This window comes from Macaca nemestrina, chromosome 15 (assembly GCF_043159975.1).
Source record: "Macaca nemestrina isolate mMacNem1 chromosome 15, mMacNem.hap1, whole genome shotgun sequence".
Taxonomy (NCBI): domain Eukaryota; kingdom Metazoa; phylum Chordata; class Mammalia; order Primates; family Cercopithecidae; genus Macaca; species Macaca nemestrina.
In genome coordinates, this window is record NC_092139.1 from 23355399 (window position 1) to 23374037 (window position 18639).

The following is an 18639-nucleotide window of genomic DNA, read 5'->3' on the forward strand; positions in this document are numbered from 1 at the left end:
TAAGCACTCAATGTGTTGTTATTATTAGCATGATTATTATTTTAGCCATGAAATTATCATCTAAAGAACTTTTAAAAAGTGAAAAAGTTGACTGGGCGCGGTGGCTCACGCCTGTAATCCCAGCACTTTGGGAGGCCGAGACGGGCGGATCACGAGGTCAGGAGATCGAGACCATCCTGACTAACACGGTGAAACCCCGTCTCTACTAAAAATACAAAAATTAGCCGGGCGCGGGGGCGGGCGCCTGTAGTCCCAGCTACTCGGGAGGCTGAGGCAGGAGAATGGCGGGAACCCGGGAAGGCGGAGCTTGCAGTGAGTGGAGATCGCGCCACTGCACTCCAGTCTGGGCGACAGAGCGAGACTCCGTCTCAAAAAAAAAAAAAAAAAAAAAAAAGTGAAAAAGCACTGTTTCAAATCCAAGCTAAAAGCAGACAGGATAATGGTTATCCACTGGGGGTGGGATAGTAACTGGAAGGGAATACCAAGGGGACTTAAGGGAAAATAGTCTGCTTCCTGATCTGGATGCTGAATACACATGTATGTTTTGTTTGTAGGAATTCTTTAAGCTATACGTTTTTGCATTGTGCACGTTATGGAAGTATATTTCACATCAGTAAAATACTTTTAGAAAGAAAAAAAGGATATGTCGCCACCCAAAATATTAATGGATTGTTTTCTTTGGCTAAACCAAGGGCGTTACAAAACTGCTGCAGCTGTGTGTCCCTTTGAGTTCAGATGCCAGCTGGGAGGAGGGGCTGGCTAGAAGGAATTGTCCATCCATCCTCTGAATTGATTTCCCTTCTATTTGAAGGAGAATTGAATACTATTGGCTTTAAATTCTGTTCTCTCATGCTGCAGATATTGTCAGACATCAACACATTTGTTTTTCTTTATGGAAATGGAAACAGCTCTCCCTGTCTTAAGGAGACAGACATTTTCAGGAAAGCCCTACTTTAATTGAGCTAAGTCTCAGCAGGCAGGACTCTGACATTCTGTTCCAGTTTTTACTAAGGAGGCTGTCAGCTATGACCATCTACAAATTAAGGATTGGCAGTGGTTGTAAATTCCTAAGAGTTCTTATTCTCTAGGCTTTAAAAATAAACAAACAAACAAACAGGTTGGGTGCGGTGGCTCACGCCTATAATCCCAGCACTTTGGGAGGCCGGGACAGGTGAATCATCTGAGGTCAGGAGTTCAGGACCAGCCTGGCCAACATGGTGAAACCACATCTCTACTAAAAATGTAAAAAATTAGCCAGATGTGGTGGCGGGCACTTGTAATCCCAGCTACTCGGGAGGCTAAGGCAGGAGAACAGCTTGAAGCCGGGAGCGGGAGGTTGCAGTGAACCAAGATTGCACCATTGCACTCCAGCCTAGGCAACAAGAGCAAAACTCCATCTCAAAAAATAATAATAATAATAATAATAAATACTCTCAGAATTATTTGAGTTGATTGACAGCTGAGATGAGAAATGGTATACCAGAGATAATAAGGGTTCTTTGCAATCTATAAGTTCTGACTTTGTGTGTTTCCACTTACAACTTGAGCCCACAGGGGCACTTTCTACCCAGATCTAATAGATAGAAATTGTACTTTCTTAGAGGCCTTTGTCATAGTCCATTTTCTGCTGCTATAACAGAATATCACAGACTGGGCATTGGCTCATGACTCTGCAGGCTGGGATGCCCAAGAGCATGATGCCAGCTTGTGGGCAAGGGTCCTCCGATGGCGAAAGGCATTACTTTTGTTACATACCTATAGCATCCGGCAAGATGCAGAGCATATAGTAGTTGCCCGACAAATACTTGCTTAATTGCTTTGTCTGAGACATGTTTGATGCATTCCTGTGGAGCCTGATTGTGGTCCATACAGAATAAAAATGAATTGAGCACCTCAGAATAGAAGACATATTGCCATGAAAAATAGACACTTGCCTTTATTCATTTGTTCATTTAACTGTGTACAAGTGAAACTGTTTGAAAGCACCACTGTTCACCCTACTCACTCTTCAGTAGCTGGCCTTTCAGAAGCCACCTCTGCCTAACAGGTCACTGTGGCCACATGGAAGGGGTGAGTACTCTTAAAGATGAGAAGCGCTGTCTGTTCCTGCTGCCCCCTGTGGCTCACAGGATGATCTAACAGATAACTGATGTAGTCATTTTTTTTTGTAAAATGGGAATGAGCATAATAATGTCTGCCATAATGTTTTGTTTCTCTAGTGCCTTCTCTTCTATTACTTCATAATATGAACTACATGGGAATGTCCAGAATTTCCCAGTGTTAACTTGGGCATGTGGTTCACAGATAGTTATGGGTTCTAATTTGTTTGCATTAATGTGTTCAACTTTCATAGAGTACTTTTGCGAGTCCGGATGCTGTACTACCTAAAAGCTGAAATACTGGGAGAAGCAGCTGAGAAAGCATTTGAAGGAACTCCTGCCAGGTAAAGCAAATCAAACTTAATATGTCAACGTTAAAGAATTGACATAAAATGCCTATTCATGGAGCTGGCCAAACTTGCCTGTGCTTAAAGAGGCCCATGTTCCTCCTACCCCCTGCCCAGGACCAGTGACCCGGATGGGAGAACAGGCAAGTAGAATAAGGACAATTCATCAGGTCATCTACAAATAAAATAAAGGAGAAAACCATTTCTTAGAAACCTAGCTTTTGGTGAGTTAGTTCATTTTATTTCCCTCGAAAGTGTTGTAAATTTTCTTTTAAAACAGTCATTTACTGTAGAATGAGTGTCAGTTACTGATCTGACATGTATAGACTGGAAGTTTTACCCACCATCCCATTCTTAGCGATAGTACTCATATACGTATTTCTTTTATTTGCTGATCATATGAATATGTGCGGCCTATTTGATTTGTTGCATGTTAGTTTTGCAAATTAGTGTTTTGAAAGCTATAGAATCCTGTGGGAGTATCCCAAGATTTCCAAGAGTGAGGCTACCAGGTTCTCAGCTGGCCCTTAATAAAGCTGTCAGAAAGACCCAGTTTGTAAATGGGGCCACCAGGTGTAGTTTGCTAGCCCTGTGCACACCTGTCATTCCTAGAGAATACCAGGAGTGCTGATATTCGGATTTTGTGTTGAGATTACCTGGGGCCATGTTTTCTTCTTTCTCTTGCTTTCCTTTGAGCAATGCTAGTGTCTCTAGAGTTCATAGGAGCTCTAAAGTAAGACGGAGGGACATAGACAACCCTACCCATGGGGCAGCTTGTAATCAGAGCCAGGCTTCTCAGCAACTGTTGTCACTTTTTATGCCTTTCAGAGTCACTGTTGTAATTTCCAGCAGGGATGGGGAGGTTGTGTGTTTGATAGACAGGTTCAATTTGAGTCATATAAATGCAGCAGAATTCCGCCTGATAATTTCCATCAGGTGTTACCTGGCAGAAGTAGTCTGAACTTACCGCTGTCATGTGTAGGAAGTCATAGGTGGTAGCTAGGTAGAACACAGAGAGAGTAAATCCGCTGCCCACCCTCTTCCTTCCTCTGCATTCCTCTGTCTCTTACTGCTCCTGTTAAGGTTGAATACCTTCTTGTGGAGAAGTTGCCATGAGACATGAACAGCAGTTCATCCCAGAGAAGTCATTCAGCCATGGCACTGTGCAGGCAGAGCCATGGATCCCTGGAAAGGTGGGGATCAGGAAACACTACCCCCACAAGAGGAAGCTGGGCCTGGTAGGGAGCATTCAGTCCTGTGTCACAGTAAGAGCCTGATGGAAGAAGAAACTTCGGAGGCAGCTGGAGGGGGAGGGAGAAGCCATCCAGGTGCATGCTATTCCCTAAACCCCAAAGCCTTAAAGAGCGAGGACTGTACTCAGATGAATGAGGACAGTGAACTTAGGGTTTATATGAGCTCTCAAAACACAGACAGAAACTCAGAGAGGGGCTAACACCTGCATGTCTGGCCTAGGGTGAGTTATGTGCATCCCTTTGGCCAGGAGCAATGCAGTTTTTGATCATTTTTAATCTAATAGACCACTGCCAGGAGGTGCCACCTGTTATGGCACTTACCCTCTGAAAGGCCTCCTGATATACCCACTTGTTCCAGAGTGGACTCTTATTCTTAAATGGTACGTAAGATCTCTACTTGTTGCGGCAACATACTGAGCCACGATGATTTGGGTACTATTTTAAACATTCAATCATGTATGAATTCAACTGTTGGGGAAGCTCTACCTTCAGATGTCCAATATATCAATGGCCTTTGCTGTGGTTTACATAAGGTGCACATTAGAACTCCATACATGTGGATCCCAAAATGCCACCCTGGACCAACTGACATTGGGTTCTCCAAGAGGTGCTTCAAGACTGTGTCAGGCTGTCAAAGGTGGAGCCTGGAAATCAAGTACTTATGCTTAAATCACTCCTTAAGTGATTCTCATGCAAAGCTCTGGTTGAGAAACGATGACCCACAGCCTTCCTAACTCTTTATTGTTTATTGTTACCTTAGCATCTCAGCATGCCACTAGGACTGTGGCCCAATACCAGGGTTGGGCCAGTAGCTTTTGTGTTGTTTTGAGTCTACGCCCTTCCTTCCCTAGGGAGCTGGATGTGCCTCTGCCCGACATCGACTACATGGAGATCCCAGTGGATTGGTGGGATGCTGAAGCCGATAAGTCCCTTCTCATTGGCGTGTTCAAGCATGGTGTGTATTTCTCTAAAGGCGTTCCCTTCTGGATCAGTTTCCCCCAGGAAGGATGAGTTCAGCCGCTGTAACCTCGGCGTGTTCCTGCAAAACTCCATCATTCTGTTACACATTCATCTCAAAAAGTAGAGCTTAACCACTGCCCCATTGGAATTTCCACCAGATGAATATATGGCTCACAATAATACTGCAAATATTATATTATTGAGGAATATTCAGGCCACAAAGAACCTGTTTGGTGTATATCTTCCTCCCTTGCTTGTCCATGCTGTCAGATATGGGACTGCCTCTAATAGTCCCAATGCCTGGCACATAGTAGGTACCTTGAATGAAGGAGTAAATAAATGGTGGGAAATGCTAAGTTTCAGTATTTCATATATGTGCAGAATTATAAGGTCATTCTAGATAACCTATGTATTCCTAGTATGTATCTTTTACTCCATTGGCATTTAAAAAACTAAGCACAGAAGATAGCATAGACTATCTTTTTTAAAACTTTGGTAATTGAGCCACTAAAGGGGACTGAGAGGTTTTCTAAACACTTAGAAAAACTGAAGTGTGTGCTCCCTTTCTTCATCTCTGGCAGTGTTTTAAACAGCTGCCCTTGCTTTCAGCCAGCTGCCAACCATTAAAATGAATGATGAAAGGGTCAAGTGATAGTCACCCATAGTATGCCTGATAGACACTTTCTCTGCCAGGTGAATCAACAGAAATTTTAAAATGAGGAGCAAGGTTTAAAGTGAAAAGAATTAGGTATACCTGGCTTTAGCTATCAACTCCACTGCTTACTAAATGTGTGACATTGGGCAAGTCATAAGCTTCTCTGACTTATTTTCTCACCTATACAATGGAGGAGATATAGTATCAAAACAGCCTACCTAGGGATTGTTTAAAGATTAAATATTACAGTAAATGTAGACCACCTAGAACAGTGCTTGGTACATAATAGGTGCTAGGTGCTATTCCACTCTACCATATTACTCTGCCTTTGGAAGGTTGTTAACTTTCTAATGCATGTTCTTTAAAGGGAATTCTTCAACTTTTACAGGCTAACCAGCTATATTTAAGTAACAACCATGCCTATACATATTTTAATTTGGAATCCACTCAAAACTTGGATGCTGGTATTGAGAATGCAGGCTTCAGTGGTGCAGTGCTGCTGAGAACTCTTTGTCAAACCACTGGGGTTAGGCTAAAGCGGTGCTGTCCAGTAGAACTACATGCGATGATCGAAATGCCCTAATTCTGCACTGTCTGCTGTGGAAGCCACTAGCCCTGTGTGGCTGTTGAGCACTTACAATGTGACTAATGTAACTGAGCAAGTGTATTTGTATCTGTTGTTTGTTGTTATTTTAGCATCTGTTACTAGCATCTGTTAGTGGCTCCTCTGTTGGACAGTGCAGGGATAGAACTCAGCTCCAAAGTAGAAAGAAGTGTGTGACCTCCCTGTTAGTCACAGGGGACCACAGTGCAACCCAGACTTGGTTTAACCTAGTTTTGGAAGGACCCGAGAAGACGACAGGCTGCTAAAGACAGCCAGATTCCAGAGCATCTGAATTTGGTGTGTGGGGGAAGGTCCAGTGACCCTGGGTCTCATTTCAGTGGTGGTTTTAGGGCACATTGTCAAATCCCTGCATGGCAACAACATGCTGTGAAAAGAGAACACATCTGAAGTCCCAGAAGTATGGCAGATAGAATTTACATGCTGCTACTTCTTCCTCCCTCACCCCAACACGCCCACCATAGACATACAGAAAATCAAAGCAGATCAGGACTTGGAAGAAATAAAGGCAAGTCCCCAAATGCAGAGGTCATTTAAAGCAGAACTGAAAGCTTAGGGGCCAATATGACAGTGGACCAGAGGGACTGGGTTTTTAATACCCACAGAAATGGAAAACATGGCCTTGAAAGGGTTGCCCCTCCAGGAAAGGGAAGCAAGAAAAAGCTCTCTGGTCCAAGAAAGCAGAGCTAAAGAAACAGATCCCTGAGAGATAAAGAGATGAAGACATGAAAGAGAAGATGAGACGTAGAGGACAGAGTGAGGTTGACATCCAAGAGGTGAAACAAGACATGCCCAGAAAATACTAACAACAACCTGGTAAGGCAAATCAATATCACACACAGTCTGTGAGGCAAAAAGCATAATTTGGAAGAAAGGGGGTCATTACACAATGATGATAGATACAACTCACCAGGAAGATAGAATTAATAATTCTCATGCGAAGGACACAGCCTCAGAATGTGTAAAAGTGGACAGGAATCTAAGGAGGTCCAAGACGCTTTCTCACCTGGAAAAGACAAGTTATTTTTGGTGCTCCACCTTCTAGTTTCCTAATCCCTAATCACCATTCAGGGTATTGGGATTAATCAGTTGATCTCTTAGTCTCATATTGGAGATAGAGTCAGCCCAGATGATACATAAAGTCGCTCCCAAACTCTTCTGCTCATTGAAGCAGGTTTGCGGAGTATAAATTGTTCTTCCTGATCGTACCTGTGAGATGTTAAGATGACACTTCAGGGCCGGGCGCGGTGGCTCAAGCCTGTAATCCCAGCACTTTGGGAGGCCGAGACGGGTGGATCATGAGGTCAGGAGATCGACACCATCCTGGCTAACATGGTGAAACCCCGTCTCTACTAAAAAATACAAAAAACTAGCCGGGCGTGGTGGTGGGCGCCTGTAGTCCCAGCTACTCGGGAGGCTGAGGCAGGAGAATGGTGTAAACCCAGGAGGCGGAGCTTGCAGTGAGCTGAGATCTGGCCACTGCACTCCAGCCTGGGCGACAGAGCGAGACTCTGTCTCAAAAAAAAAAAAAGATGACACTTCATCTCATTGTACAGGATGAGTTTAGCAGATAATGCTATAAAGACAAGAGAAGAAACAGCCTCTGTTCTCAGTGCTAAGAGACTAATCCTAAGCCATAAATGCAGGCTCTGCATAGGGCCAGATCAGTTTAGTTGGATGGTTACGTTGGAGTCAACTTAGATGAGGTTGGACAGATGCCTCATGGGCCCATCCTCCTTGGCACCCTCCAGAGTCATCAGATCCTGCCCCTGCCTGGCTGCTACCTATTCCATGAGCTTAGTCTTAGACCTGTCCTCATCTAGGTAGCACATCTGACCACCCCTTTCTAATCTTAGCCCTCATCACAGTATAACCAAGCACACACAACGTGTCTTACCAGGTGACAGCTTCTCAGATACTCAGCAGCTCTGGAGACGTGACACTCAGCCATTTTCAGAAAGCCAGTCTGTCTAGTGTTCACTTTTCAGGGATATTGTGTCAGGAAGCCCTCTTCACTTCACCTGCATGCCTTGGTTAAGTATGAGCTGTAGGGCTGCAACCATTTTCTTTGTTAAGAAACACATGACTGTTCGTTGACTGAGGTTTTGTGAATCTTTTTTTTTTTTTTTTTTTTTGAGACGGAGTCTCACTCTGTCACCCAGGCTGGAGTGCAGTGGCTGGATCTCAGCTCAGTGCAAGCTCTGCCTCCCGGGTTCTCGCCATTCTCCTGCCTCAGCCTCCGGAGTAGCTGGGACTACAGGCGCCCGCCACCTCGCCCGGCTAGTTCTTTTTTTGTGTGTTTTTTAGTAGAGACAGGGTTTCACCGTGTTAGCCAGGATGGTCTCGATCTCCTGACCTCGTGATCCGCCCGTCTCGGCCTCCCAAAGTGCTGGGATTACAGGCTTGAGCCACCGCGCCCGGCCTTTTTTTTTTTTTTTTTTTTTTTTTAAGAGACAGGGTCTCACTCTTGTCACTCAGGCTGGAGCACAGTGGCATGATCACAGCTACTGTAGCCTTGAACTCCCAGGTTCAAGTGATCCGTCCACCTCAGCCTCCCAAGTAGCTGGGGCTACGGGTGCACACTACCATGCCTGGCTAATTTTTTTTTTTTTTAATTTTTTGTAAAGAGGGGAGCTCGTATGTTGCCCAGACTGGTCTCAAACTCCTAGACTCAAAACAATCCTCTTGCCTCCACCTCCTAAAGTGCTGGGATTATAGGCGTGAGCCACCATGCCTGGCCTTGTGGATCTTTTAGTCCACTCCAGACATAGCCTGCTGTAACCCTGTTAAATGAGATGAATATAGCCATGGATCCATCTCCAAGCTGACCCCATTAGCACTGGCTTAGTTATTGGTTGGAGCTTTAGCCTGCAGCAAGAAGGCTTCTGTGGCAAACCTATTCTAAATGATGCCCTTGACAGCTCAGTTGGGTTGAGTGACTACTGCCCCTCCAAGGTAGCCTGGATCTGTGAAATTTTCCATGACATACAGACTTTAGTATTTCTGTTGATATTCTTAGAGAGCAGCTTATAGACTAAGTGAAAAGAGGCAGGCAGCGGACACCCCCTCACAGGCCTGTCACATTGCTGTTTGTCTTTGTATTGCTGTTGCAGCTCCTACTGGCCTCTTTTCAGTACGGTTGTTAGGGTTTTCTAGGGGACTAAAATAGTCATTCTTCCTCGCCTCCAGCTTCACACCTAATTGAGAAATAAAATTACTGACTCTGTCTCTAGGCTTCAGATCCACACATGACAAGAGAAAGTCTACAGAATAGAAGCTTGCCCAGGTCAGAGAGGGTCCCAGCATGTTCCATGCCTGAGCACAGAGTGTGAAGGTGGTATACTCCTGGACAGTTGGCCTCCCTCAGTAGTAAGGGGACAGTAAGGGAAGGATTTCACCATCTCACCTGTCATTTAAATTACCCCTCTCTTCATGAGGAGCAGGTGGAGAAACTGACTGGAACCTCCTTAAAAGGAGTATTGGGGAAGTTTCTGTTTTGATGTGAGCTGAGACAGGAACATGGGGAAAGGGTGAGAGCAATTCTTCTTCCTACGACAATGATTTGAAGAGAAATAATCTAGGCAAAATCGACTCATCTGGTCAGTTATTTGTTCAGTCTGTACCGTGTCAGGCACTTTGCTAGATACTGACTATATAATGATGAGCAAAAATAGATACAGGTTCTGCTCCTAGGAAGCACACGACCTCATGAAAGACTTAGAGCAGTCAAGTAATTGCCGTAAGGAATAAGTGAGTAAAGAACATAAGGCACTGCAGAGCTTCTCATGCCAGGTAATTCATGTGGGCAGCACCTGTCATGGAGATGGCAGGAGAGCCACTGTGAATTTAAAAGATCAGCTACCCACAGCTCCTCAGGGAAAAGAACCAGGTGCTACCTACAGCGTGAAGGATACAACTGCATCAACAGTAATATGAGAACAAAAACCAAGATAGAGATGAAATACCAAACACAGTAAAATCAGGTTTGTTCCTAAGAGCCAGGCTGGTTCTTACTTACACTCAGCTCTTCCGTCCCCTGTCATGGGGACTCTGCCTTTTATGTGGCCAAATGCTGTCTCATTCTAAGAGTACATTAGGTTCAATAAAATAAATCCTCACTCATAGACTTTATCAAACTGAAGATGAGGGTTATTAAAATTGTTTTGCTTCCTTTTTGAGGCCCCTCTTCGGGGTCAAAACACTGTCTGTTGTTAACTTTGGGGTGTGATGAGGAGCAATTCCAAAGCCCTGGCCAGTGTGGATTAAGATTCGTACTGAGTTTGTGATACAGAGGCCACAGGTCTGTCTTAATGCAATAAACAATCATCGTAGTTCTCTTTATATTTCAGTCCTGCCATCCATCATGTTGTTCAGCTTCCCTTTCCAACACATGGGATAAAAGTGAGCTATAAGAAAACAAGGCCCACTAAGGACATAACAAGGTATCCAGTGTTGAGGATGGGGGAAGAAGTTGCAAAACCAACTCACAGGAAGCAGCAAACAGAATTGTATCTGTACAGTTGCATCTTTTCGTGGACACTGAGTATTTCTGTAAGCCATTGTTTATTGGTCAAACACTACTCAAAGGTGTCCACTTTAGCACCAGGATCTTTCCCTGATAGTCTTATAGGATCTCATTAATCTTAAATAAGTTTTTTTTGTGTGTTTCTTTTGTTCTTTACTAAATAAGGAAAACAAAAAGACTAGTGCCCAAAGCAAATATTGTGAGTTTCTAACGTGACTTCGGGCATTTCTCGCCACTCTTGATCAGGTTATGAAAGGTACAATGCCATGCGAGCAGACCCAGCACTTTGCTTCCTGGAGAAAGTTGGGATGCCCGATGAGAAGTCCCTTTCTGCAGAACAGGGTGTTACGGATGGGACTTCAGACATTCCTGAAAGGTGAGAAGCCACGTGGGCCAGCCCTGATGTGACGTGCCATGCCACTGATCTGTGACCCCTTCCTCATACACCCGGCACACTTTGTATCTCCTCCTCAGTGTCTGGCATCTCCCTACACCTTGCCACACCGCCGCTGTTTTTCATAATTTGAACCAAATACCGGTTCCTGTTCCTCATGAGTTCCCCAGGCTGCCCACCTTTCTAAAAGCCTGCCCAGCTTTTTAACCATGCCCATCCCTTGTCTGGTCAGAGGATTCCTGTGGAAGAATTCAGACCTCCCATGCCTGGCAGAAAGCTAAGAACAGACACAAGCACAGCCTTCCTGACTTTGAACTAGTTCCTCAGCTGAAATTCCAGTATTGTATAAGGATTGCGTAGTCCCTGAGCAAGATGGATTTAGGGGCCGCTCCTTGATGGCCATGGCATTTCAGCTTGTCCATGGATTCTGTGCAAAAAAGTATGGAAAGCATCTCCTTTGACTGATTTTTATTTACTCTTGACATGAATACATAGGAAAACTAAATAAACAGCTAAAAATTGTAGTTCTTCAAATTATATCTATATTTTTGAAAACATAGTTTTTTTTTTTTTTTTTTTTTTGAGATGGAGTCTTGCTTTGTTGCCTAGGTGAGAGTGCAGTGACACAATCCTGGCTCACTGCAACCTCCGCCTTCTGCGTTCAAGCAATCCTCCTGCCTCAGCCTCCTGAGTAGCTGGAACTACAGGGACGCACCACCATGCGCAGGTGATTTTTGTATTTTTAGTAGAGACGGGGTTTCACCACGTTGGCCAGGCTGGTTTTAAACTCCTGACCTCGTGATCTGCCCACCTTGGCCTCCCAAAGTGCTGGGATTACAGGCATGAGACGTCATGCCCGGCCAAAACATAGCATTTATCTCTTAGCATTTATCTCTTAGTTTCTTCCCAAAAGTAGCAGATACTGCTGTGCGTTGCCCAGGACTGTGGACAGACCTGAGAGTGTGGCACTGCCAGGAGCCCCTAACTATTTGCTCAGGCCAAGAGAAGTGTGCAGGGCATTTTCCATCTGTCCTTAACCCCTCATGATCACTTCAGCTGCCCCAGCATGTTTCTTGAGGACAGATAACAGAGATGCATTCTGGGAGATGTTAACAAAGACCCATATGACTGGTGATTCTCATGTTACATTCAGTGATTCAGGGAAAACACTCCCTGGATGGGTGCCTGAATGTGGCATAAAGGCTATTTTTTGTGGATTGGCTTTTCTTTCTACGGTTAAGCAGTAAAGCCAGGAGCTTATCTTGCCTCTAGGACTTGAGCAGCAAGGACAAGAATATTTGGGACAAGAATATATCAAAGTCAGTTTTTTGGGGGGTTTTCTTGGTTTGTGTGGTTTTTGTTTGTTTGTTTGTGTTTTTTGAGACAAGGTCTCACTCTTTCACCCAGGCTGAAGTGCAGTGGCATGATCTCGGTTCATTGCAGCCTCCGCCTCACGGTTTCAAGCAATTCTCCTGCCTCAGCCTCCCGAGTAGCTGGGATTACAGGCACCCACCACCACGCCTGGCGAGTTGTTATATTTTTAGTAGAGACGGAGTTTCACCATGTTGGCCAGGCTGGTCTCGAACTCCTGACCTCAGGTGATCCGCCCACCTCAGCCTCCCAAAGGGCTGAGATTACAGGCGTGAGCCACTGCACCCACCCTCAAAGTCAGTTTTTAAAAGAATCATGAAAAAGGTAGGCATCAGCAGTAGTTAAGCTTACAAAAGAGAAGACATTAGGCAGCTGAGCTAGCGTCAAGGGTCTGATGGTAACAAGGGGAAAATGTCCTTGTTAACCAGTGACTACAGAGCTTCCTTCCAAGCCAAGGAGTGATTTTTGCCAAATGTGATTCTGTGGGAAGATTCGTCCTACTGTGACCAGGGAGTTGCAACATTAGGCCTCATTTGATGTGCACAGCCTTCAGTTTCTAGAGTGTGTTCTTTTATCAGAGTCACTTGTTCAGATGAGTCTTGATGGGCAGGAATTAACTTTTTCTGAACTTGCCTGAGTAGACATGAGCCTCATGCTGCAGTCTTAGTTGAATAAAGGTCCTTGCCTGTGGAAGTGGTGACTGTTTGGTGATAGTTTCTTTCATTCTCAGTGTCTCTTGAGTTCTCCCACAAGAGAGGGAAAAACTAAGACTTGGAATGCCTGTGGTAGAAGGGATCTATTGTCAGCCCTCCTTGTCTGTGGATGCAGAACTCTCAGACACAGAGGGCCAACCAAGGGACTTGATCATCTGCCGATATTGGTATCCCTGAGGATCCGAGAACCAATCCTCCGTGGATACAGAGGGCTGACTCGGAAGTCCTCCTTTATTCATGGAGGATACCCGAAATTTCAGATAGTACCAAACCCTGTATAAACTGTGTTTTCTCCTATATAAACATACCTATGATAAAGATTAATTTATAAATTAGGGACAGTAAGGGATTAACAACAACAATAATAGAACAATTATAACAATATACCGTAATAAAAGTTATGTAAATGTGATCTCTCTCTCGCCCTGTCTCTCCCCAAAAATATCTTAGTGTTTTTGGACTGTGGTTGACCAGGGTAACTGAAACTGTGGATAAGGGGGACCTAGGTAGTATGTGATGTGTTTTTTTTACTTTTATTTAGAGGCAACACAGACAAAGAAGACAATGCTGAGGACAAAGTAGATGGCCTCCAGAAACAAACGGTGAGTCAAATGTGCAGTATTGGTTGTCTACACTGTCTTTCATATTAAGAAAGAAATTCCTATCTTGGTAGTGATCTGGGGGAACTTGATTGCATTGCTATAGTTACATTGCATTTTCCTCAACATTTTATTATAAAAACTTAAAATATACAGACTGCAATTGCATTTTTATTCTAATTAAACTTTTTATTTTGAGATAACTATATATTTCAGAAGCAGTCACAAAATATAATACAGAAATTACATATACCTTTTATCCAGTTTCCCCTCATAGTGGCGTCTTGCAATATTGTAGTACAGTATCACAATCAGGATACCGATATAGATAGAGTCAAGATACAGGACATTTCCATGACCACAAAGACTCATCCTGTTGCTGTCTTATAACCATATCCTCTTCCTTCTGCCTTCACCCCTCTTTAAATTCCTGGCAACCACTCATCCGTTCTCTATTTTTTATGATTTTGTCATTTTAAGAATGTTCTATAAATGGAATCATACAGTATGTAAACTTTGGGGATTGGCTTTTTCACACAGAATAATTCCCTGGGATTCATCAAGGTGGTTTTCTGTATCAACAGTTCCTTTTCACTGCTGAGTAGTATTCAGTGGTTTGGAGGAACCACAGTTTGTTCAACCATTCATCCATTGAAGGACATCTGGGTTGTTTCCAGTTTTTGACTATTAAGTCCACTGTAAACATTTGCATATAGATTTTTGTGTGAACATACATTTTCATTTCTCTGGGATAAATGCCCAGGAGTGTAATTGCTGGGTCATATGATAGTTACATGTTTTGTTTTTTAAGAAATTGCCAAATTGTTTTCCAGAGTGGCTGTACCATTTTACACTGCCACTAACAATGCATGAGAGATCCACTTTCTCTGTATTCTCCACCCTCACCGGCATTTGGTGTGGTCACTATTATTTACTTGAGCCATTCTGGTAGGTGCGTATAATATCTTGTTGTGATTTTAATTTGCATTTCTCTGATGGCTAAATGATGTTGAACACCTTTTATGTGTTTAATCGCCATCTGTATATCCTTTTCAGTGAAATGTTTATGTCCCTTGCCTGTATTCTAATTTCATTGTTTTAGTGTTGATTTTCTAGAGTTCTTTATATATTCTAGATACTAGTCTTTTGTCAGATAAGTACTTTGCAAGTATTTTCTCCCACCCTGTAGGTGTGTGTTTTTAGGGAGGATCCCTTGAGCCCAGGAGTTCAAGACTAGCCTGGACAACATGGTGAGACCTTGTCTCTACGAAAAATGTTTTTAAAAAAATGAAAAATCAGTTTGGTGTATTTGTGGGTTCTATTTCTGAGTTCTCCGCTGTTTTCCATTTATCTATTTGTCTTTTCCTCTGCCAGTAGCACATAATCTTGAGTTCCGTAATACCATAAGGTTTAAAATTTGATAGATTGATACCTCCCACATTTTTCTTCTTTTTCAAAATTGTTTTTGCTTTTCTTGTTCCTTTGACTTTCCATATAAATTTTAGGATAATCTTATCCACAGAAACTGTTGCTGGGATTTTGATAGGCATTGCTTTAAACCTTTATATCACTTTGGGGAGAATTGGCATCTTCATTGAGTTTTTACAGTACTGAATCTTACTATATACCTCTTCATTTACTTTTTTTTTTTTTTTTTTTTTGACTTAGGGTCTCACTCTTTCACCTAGACTGGAGTGTGGTGATGCAGTCATAGCTCACTAAAGCCTCGACCTCCCAGGCTCAAGTGATGCCCGCAGCTCAGCCTCCCAAGTAGTAGGGACCACAGGTCCTACCACCACACCTAGCTAATTTTTTCTATTTTTCTATTTTTTGTAGAGACAGGGTCTTGCTAAGTTGCCCAGGCTAGTATGGAACCCCTGGGTTCAAGCATTCCTCCCTCTCCGGCCTCCCAAAGTGCTGGAATTACAGGCATGAGCCATTGTGCCCAGCCCTTTTCTAAGTTTTTGAGGTGGGAGTTTCTATATTATTGATTTGAAACTTTTCTGCTTATCTAATACATGCATTTAGTGCTATAAATTTCCCTCAGCCTTGGTTTAGTTATGTTTCATTAATTTTGCATTGTGTTTTCACTTGCATTCAGTTTAATGTATTTTTTTAAATTTCCCTTGTTCCATGAATTATTTAGGTGTTTGTTATTTAGTGTCCAAGTGTTTGGAGATTTCCCCATTAACTTGCTGTTACTGATCTCTAGTTTGATTCTATTATAATCATTCTATATGATTCCAGTTGTTTTAAATTTATTAAGTTTGTTTTATGGCCCAGGTTATGGTATATCTTGGTATACATTCCATGGGCACTTGAAAAGAATATGCATTTTGGTGTCGTTGGATGCAGCATTTCATAAATGTTGACTAGGTCCTATTGGTCCATGATGATGTTGAGTTTTTCTGTATCCTTACTGATTATCTGTCTAGTCGTTTCATCAGTTGTTGAGAGAGGAATATTGAAGCCTCCAACTATAATTGTGGATTTATTTATTTCTCCTTTCAGTTCTATCAGTTTTTGCTTCATATATTTTGCAGCTCTGGTTGGTGCATACACACTGAGAATTATATGTTCTTGCCGGGCACGGTGACTCATGCCTGTAGTCCCCGCACTTTGGGAGGCCAAAGAAGGCAGATCGCTTAAGGCCAGGTGTTTGAGACCAGCCTGACCAACATGGTGAAACCCCATCTCTACAAAAAATACAAAATTAGCCAGGCATGGTGGCGCATGCCTGTAATCCTAGCTACTTAGGAGGCTGAGGCATGAGAACCACTTGAACCCAGAAGGCAGAGGTTGCAGCGAGCCATGATCGTGCCACTGCACTCCAGCCTGGGCAACAGAGCGAGATTCTGTCTCAAAAAAATGTATAGAGAGAATTACATGTTCTTGGCAAATTGACCCTGTTATCATTATATATAATGTCTCTCTTTTGTCTCTGGTAATTTTCTTTGCTCTGAAGTGTACTTTATCTGATAAATTAATATGGCTACTTTCCCTTGATTAATGTGTGCATAAATATAATTTTTTTATTCTTTTACTTTCAACCTGACTTTATTGTATTTGAAGTAAGTTTCCTATAGATAGCATACGAGTAGATCATAATCTTTAATATGCTCTGCCAGTCTCTGTCTTCTAGTCAGTATTATTCAGACCATTTACACTTAATGTAATTATTGATACATTAAAGCTTAAGCCTGTCATTTTATTGTCTTTGTTTTCCCTGATTTTTTATTTTTCCTGCCTTCCTCTGGTTTACATGAGCATTTTGTATGATTTTATTTGATTTATCTATATTTTTTAGCCTTTTAATGCTTCTAGGTGTTTCGTATATTTATATGTAATGTATCACAGTCTACTAATACTATCATTTTATCAGCTTAAGTGAAGTGTAGAAACCTTCCATTTTTGTTCCTTTATCCTCTCCCATTTGTGATATAGTTGTCTTAACCATTTCTTATCAGATAATGGTAAAATTTTTGCCTCAACTGTCAAACATCGCTTAGAAAACTCAAGAGGAGAAGGAAAGTATGCTATATTTACCCATATTTTTTTTTACTGTGTTCTTTTTCTTCCTAGTGTTCCAAGGTTCCTTCTTTTATTGTTTTCTTTCTGTTTAGAGAAATCTCTTTAACTGTTCTTTTAAGGTAGACTAGAGAACTATCAGTTCTCTTAGTTTTTCTTCATCTGAGAATGTCTTAATATCCTTCGTTTTTCTCATCTGAGAATGTCTTAATGTCCCCTTTATTCCCCAAGGATATTTTCACCAAATGGAGGATTCTGGGTTGATAGTTCTTTTCTTTCAGCTCTTAATGTTCTGCTGCTTCCTTCTGGCCTCCATGGTTTCTGATGAGAAATTTGTCATTCAAGCTCTTTTCCCCTATTGGTAATGTGTCTTTTCTCTCTTGATGCCTTCAGGATTTTTTCTTGGACTTTAGTTTTCAGAAGTTTATGATTTTATGTGTTTATGGATTTCTGTGAGTTTACCCTATTTGGAATTCACTCATCTTCTTAAATCTGATTTCTGTCTTTTGCTAAATGTGAAGCGTTTTCAGTCATGATTTCTTCAAGTATTTCTTCTGCCCTGTCCTCTTTCTCCTTGCCTTCTGGGATACCAATAAAATGAAGATTAGATATTTTGTTATAGACCCGTGGGTCTCTAAGGCTCTGTTCATTTTTTTTTTCTGTTATTCACATTGGGTACTTTCCATTTTTCTGTCTTTGGGGTCACTGATTCTTTTCCTCCTCCATTCTGCTGTTGAGCCTTCTGTTGAGGGTTTTGAGTTTTCATTTTTTGTTTTGGTTTTTGTTCCAGTTTATTGTACTTTTCAAACCTAAAATTTCCCTTTGAATCCAAAGATTATTTGGATCTTTGTTTCTTTGCTGAAACTTTCTGTTTTTTTCATTTGTGGCAAGCGTGTTCAGAATGGCTCACTGATGACTGTGTTAAATTCTTACATCAGATCATTTCCTCTCAGCATTGGCCTCTTTTGTCTTTTTTTCATTCAGTTTGATTTCTTCTTGGTTCTTGGTATGTGATTTTTTTATTGGAACCTGGATATTTTGGACATTATATTGTGAGACTCTGGATCTTATTTAAACATTCTTTTTCAGCATCTGTCTTGGCAGGGGAACAGAGGTGTGGAGATGGGGGGCACCTTGTTTCTGGGAGGTGGAAGCAAAAATTCATGTTCCCAGTCTGTTCCCATTAACCCCTAAAGGGGATGTTTCTCATTTCTTTGAGCAGGGATGGAAGTTTAGCTCCACCATGGGTAGGGGTGGGGAACCTCATTACTACCTGTCAAGGTTGAAAGTCCTGACTTCCTGCTTAGCTTTTTCTGATACCACCCCAGCAAGGGAATGGGGTACCCTATTACCAACCACCTGGAAAAAGTAGAAGTCTAAGCTCCCACTCAGCTGTTGCTGCCATTGGGTAGAGTTGAGACACAGTTTCTTCTGCCTTGTTAGGCTGGGGTATAACAGTTATTGTCTTAATATTTTCTGTGTTCCTAACCTGCTAACCTGCCTCTTCCTAGTCCTTAACTAGAGAAAGCAGGAAGCAGGCTTGCTTCTTTTTTTTTCTTTTGAGATGGAGTTT

The 18639-nt window shown here is 42.4% G+C and overlaps 1 protein-coding gene across 8 annotated transcripts in view; it reads left to right on the forward strand.

Moving 5' to 3' along the window:
- The window catches only part of LOC105496364 (chromodomain helicase DNA binding protein 6), a 214516-nt gene that overhangs the window by 165296 nt on the left and 30581 nt on the right, over positions 1 to 18639 (forward strand). For all 8 annotated transcript variants that reach the window (XR_011613333.1, XM_071079296.1, XM_071079297.1 and 5 more), the window contains 4 exons: positions 2354 to 2443; positions 4551 to 4654; positions 10708 to 10837; positions 13481 to 13541. Coding sequence is in view for 7 of the 8 variants with exons in the window: in XM_071079296.1 (XP_070935397.1) it covers positions 2354 to 2443; positions 4551 to 4654; positions 10708 to 10837; positions 13481 to 13541 (385 nt within the window). In the remaining variant the exon portion in view is untranslated. The remainder of the gene's footprint in view (positions 1 to 2353; positions 2444 to 4550; positions 4655 to 10707; positions 10838 to 13480; positions 13542 to 18639) is intronic.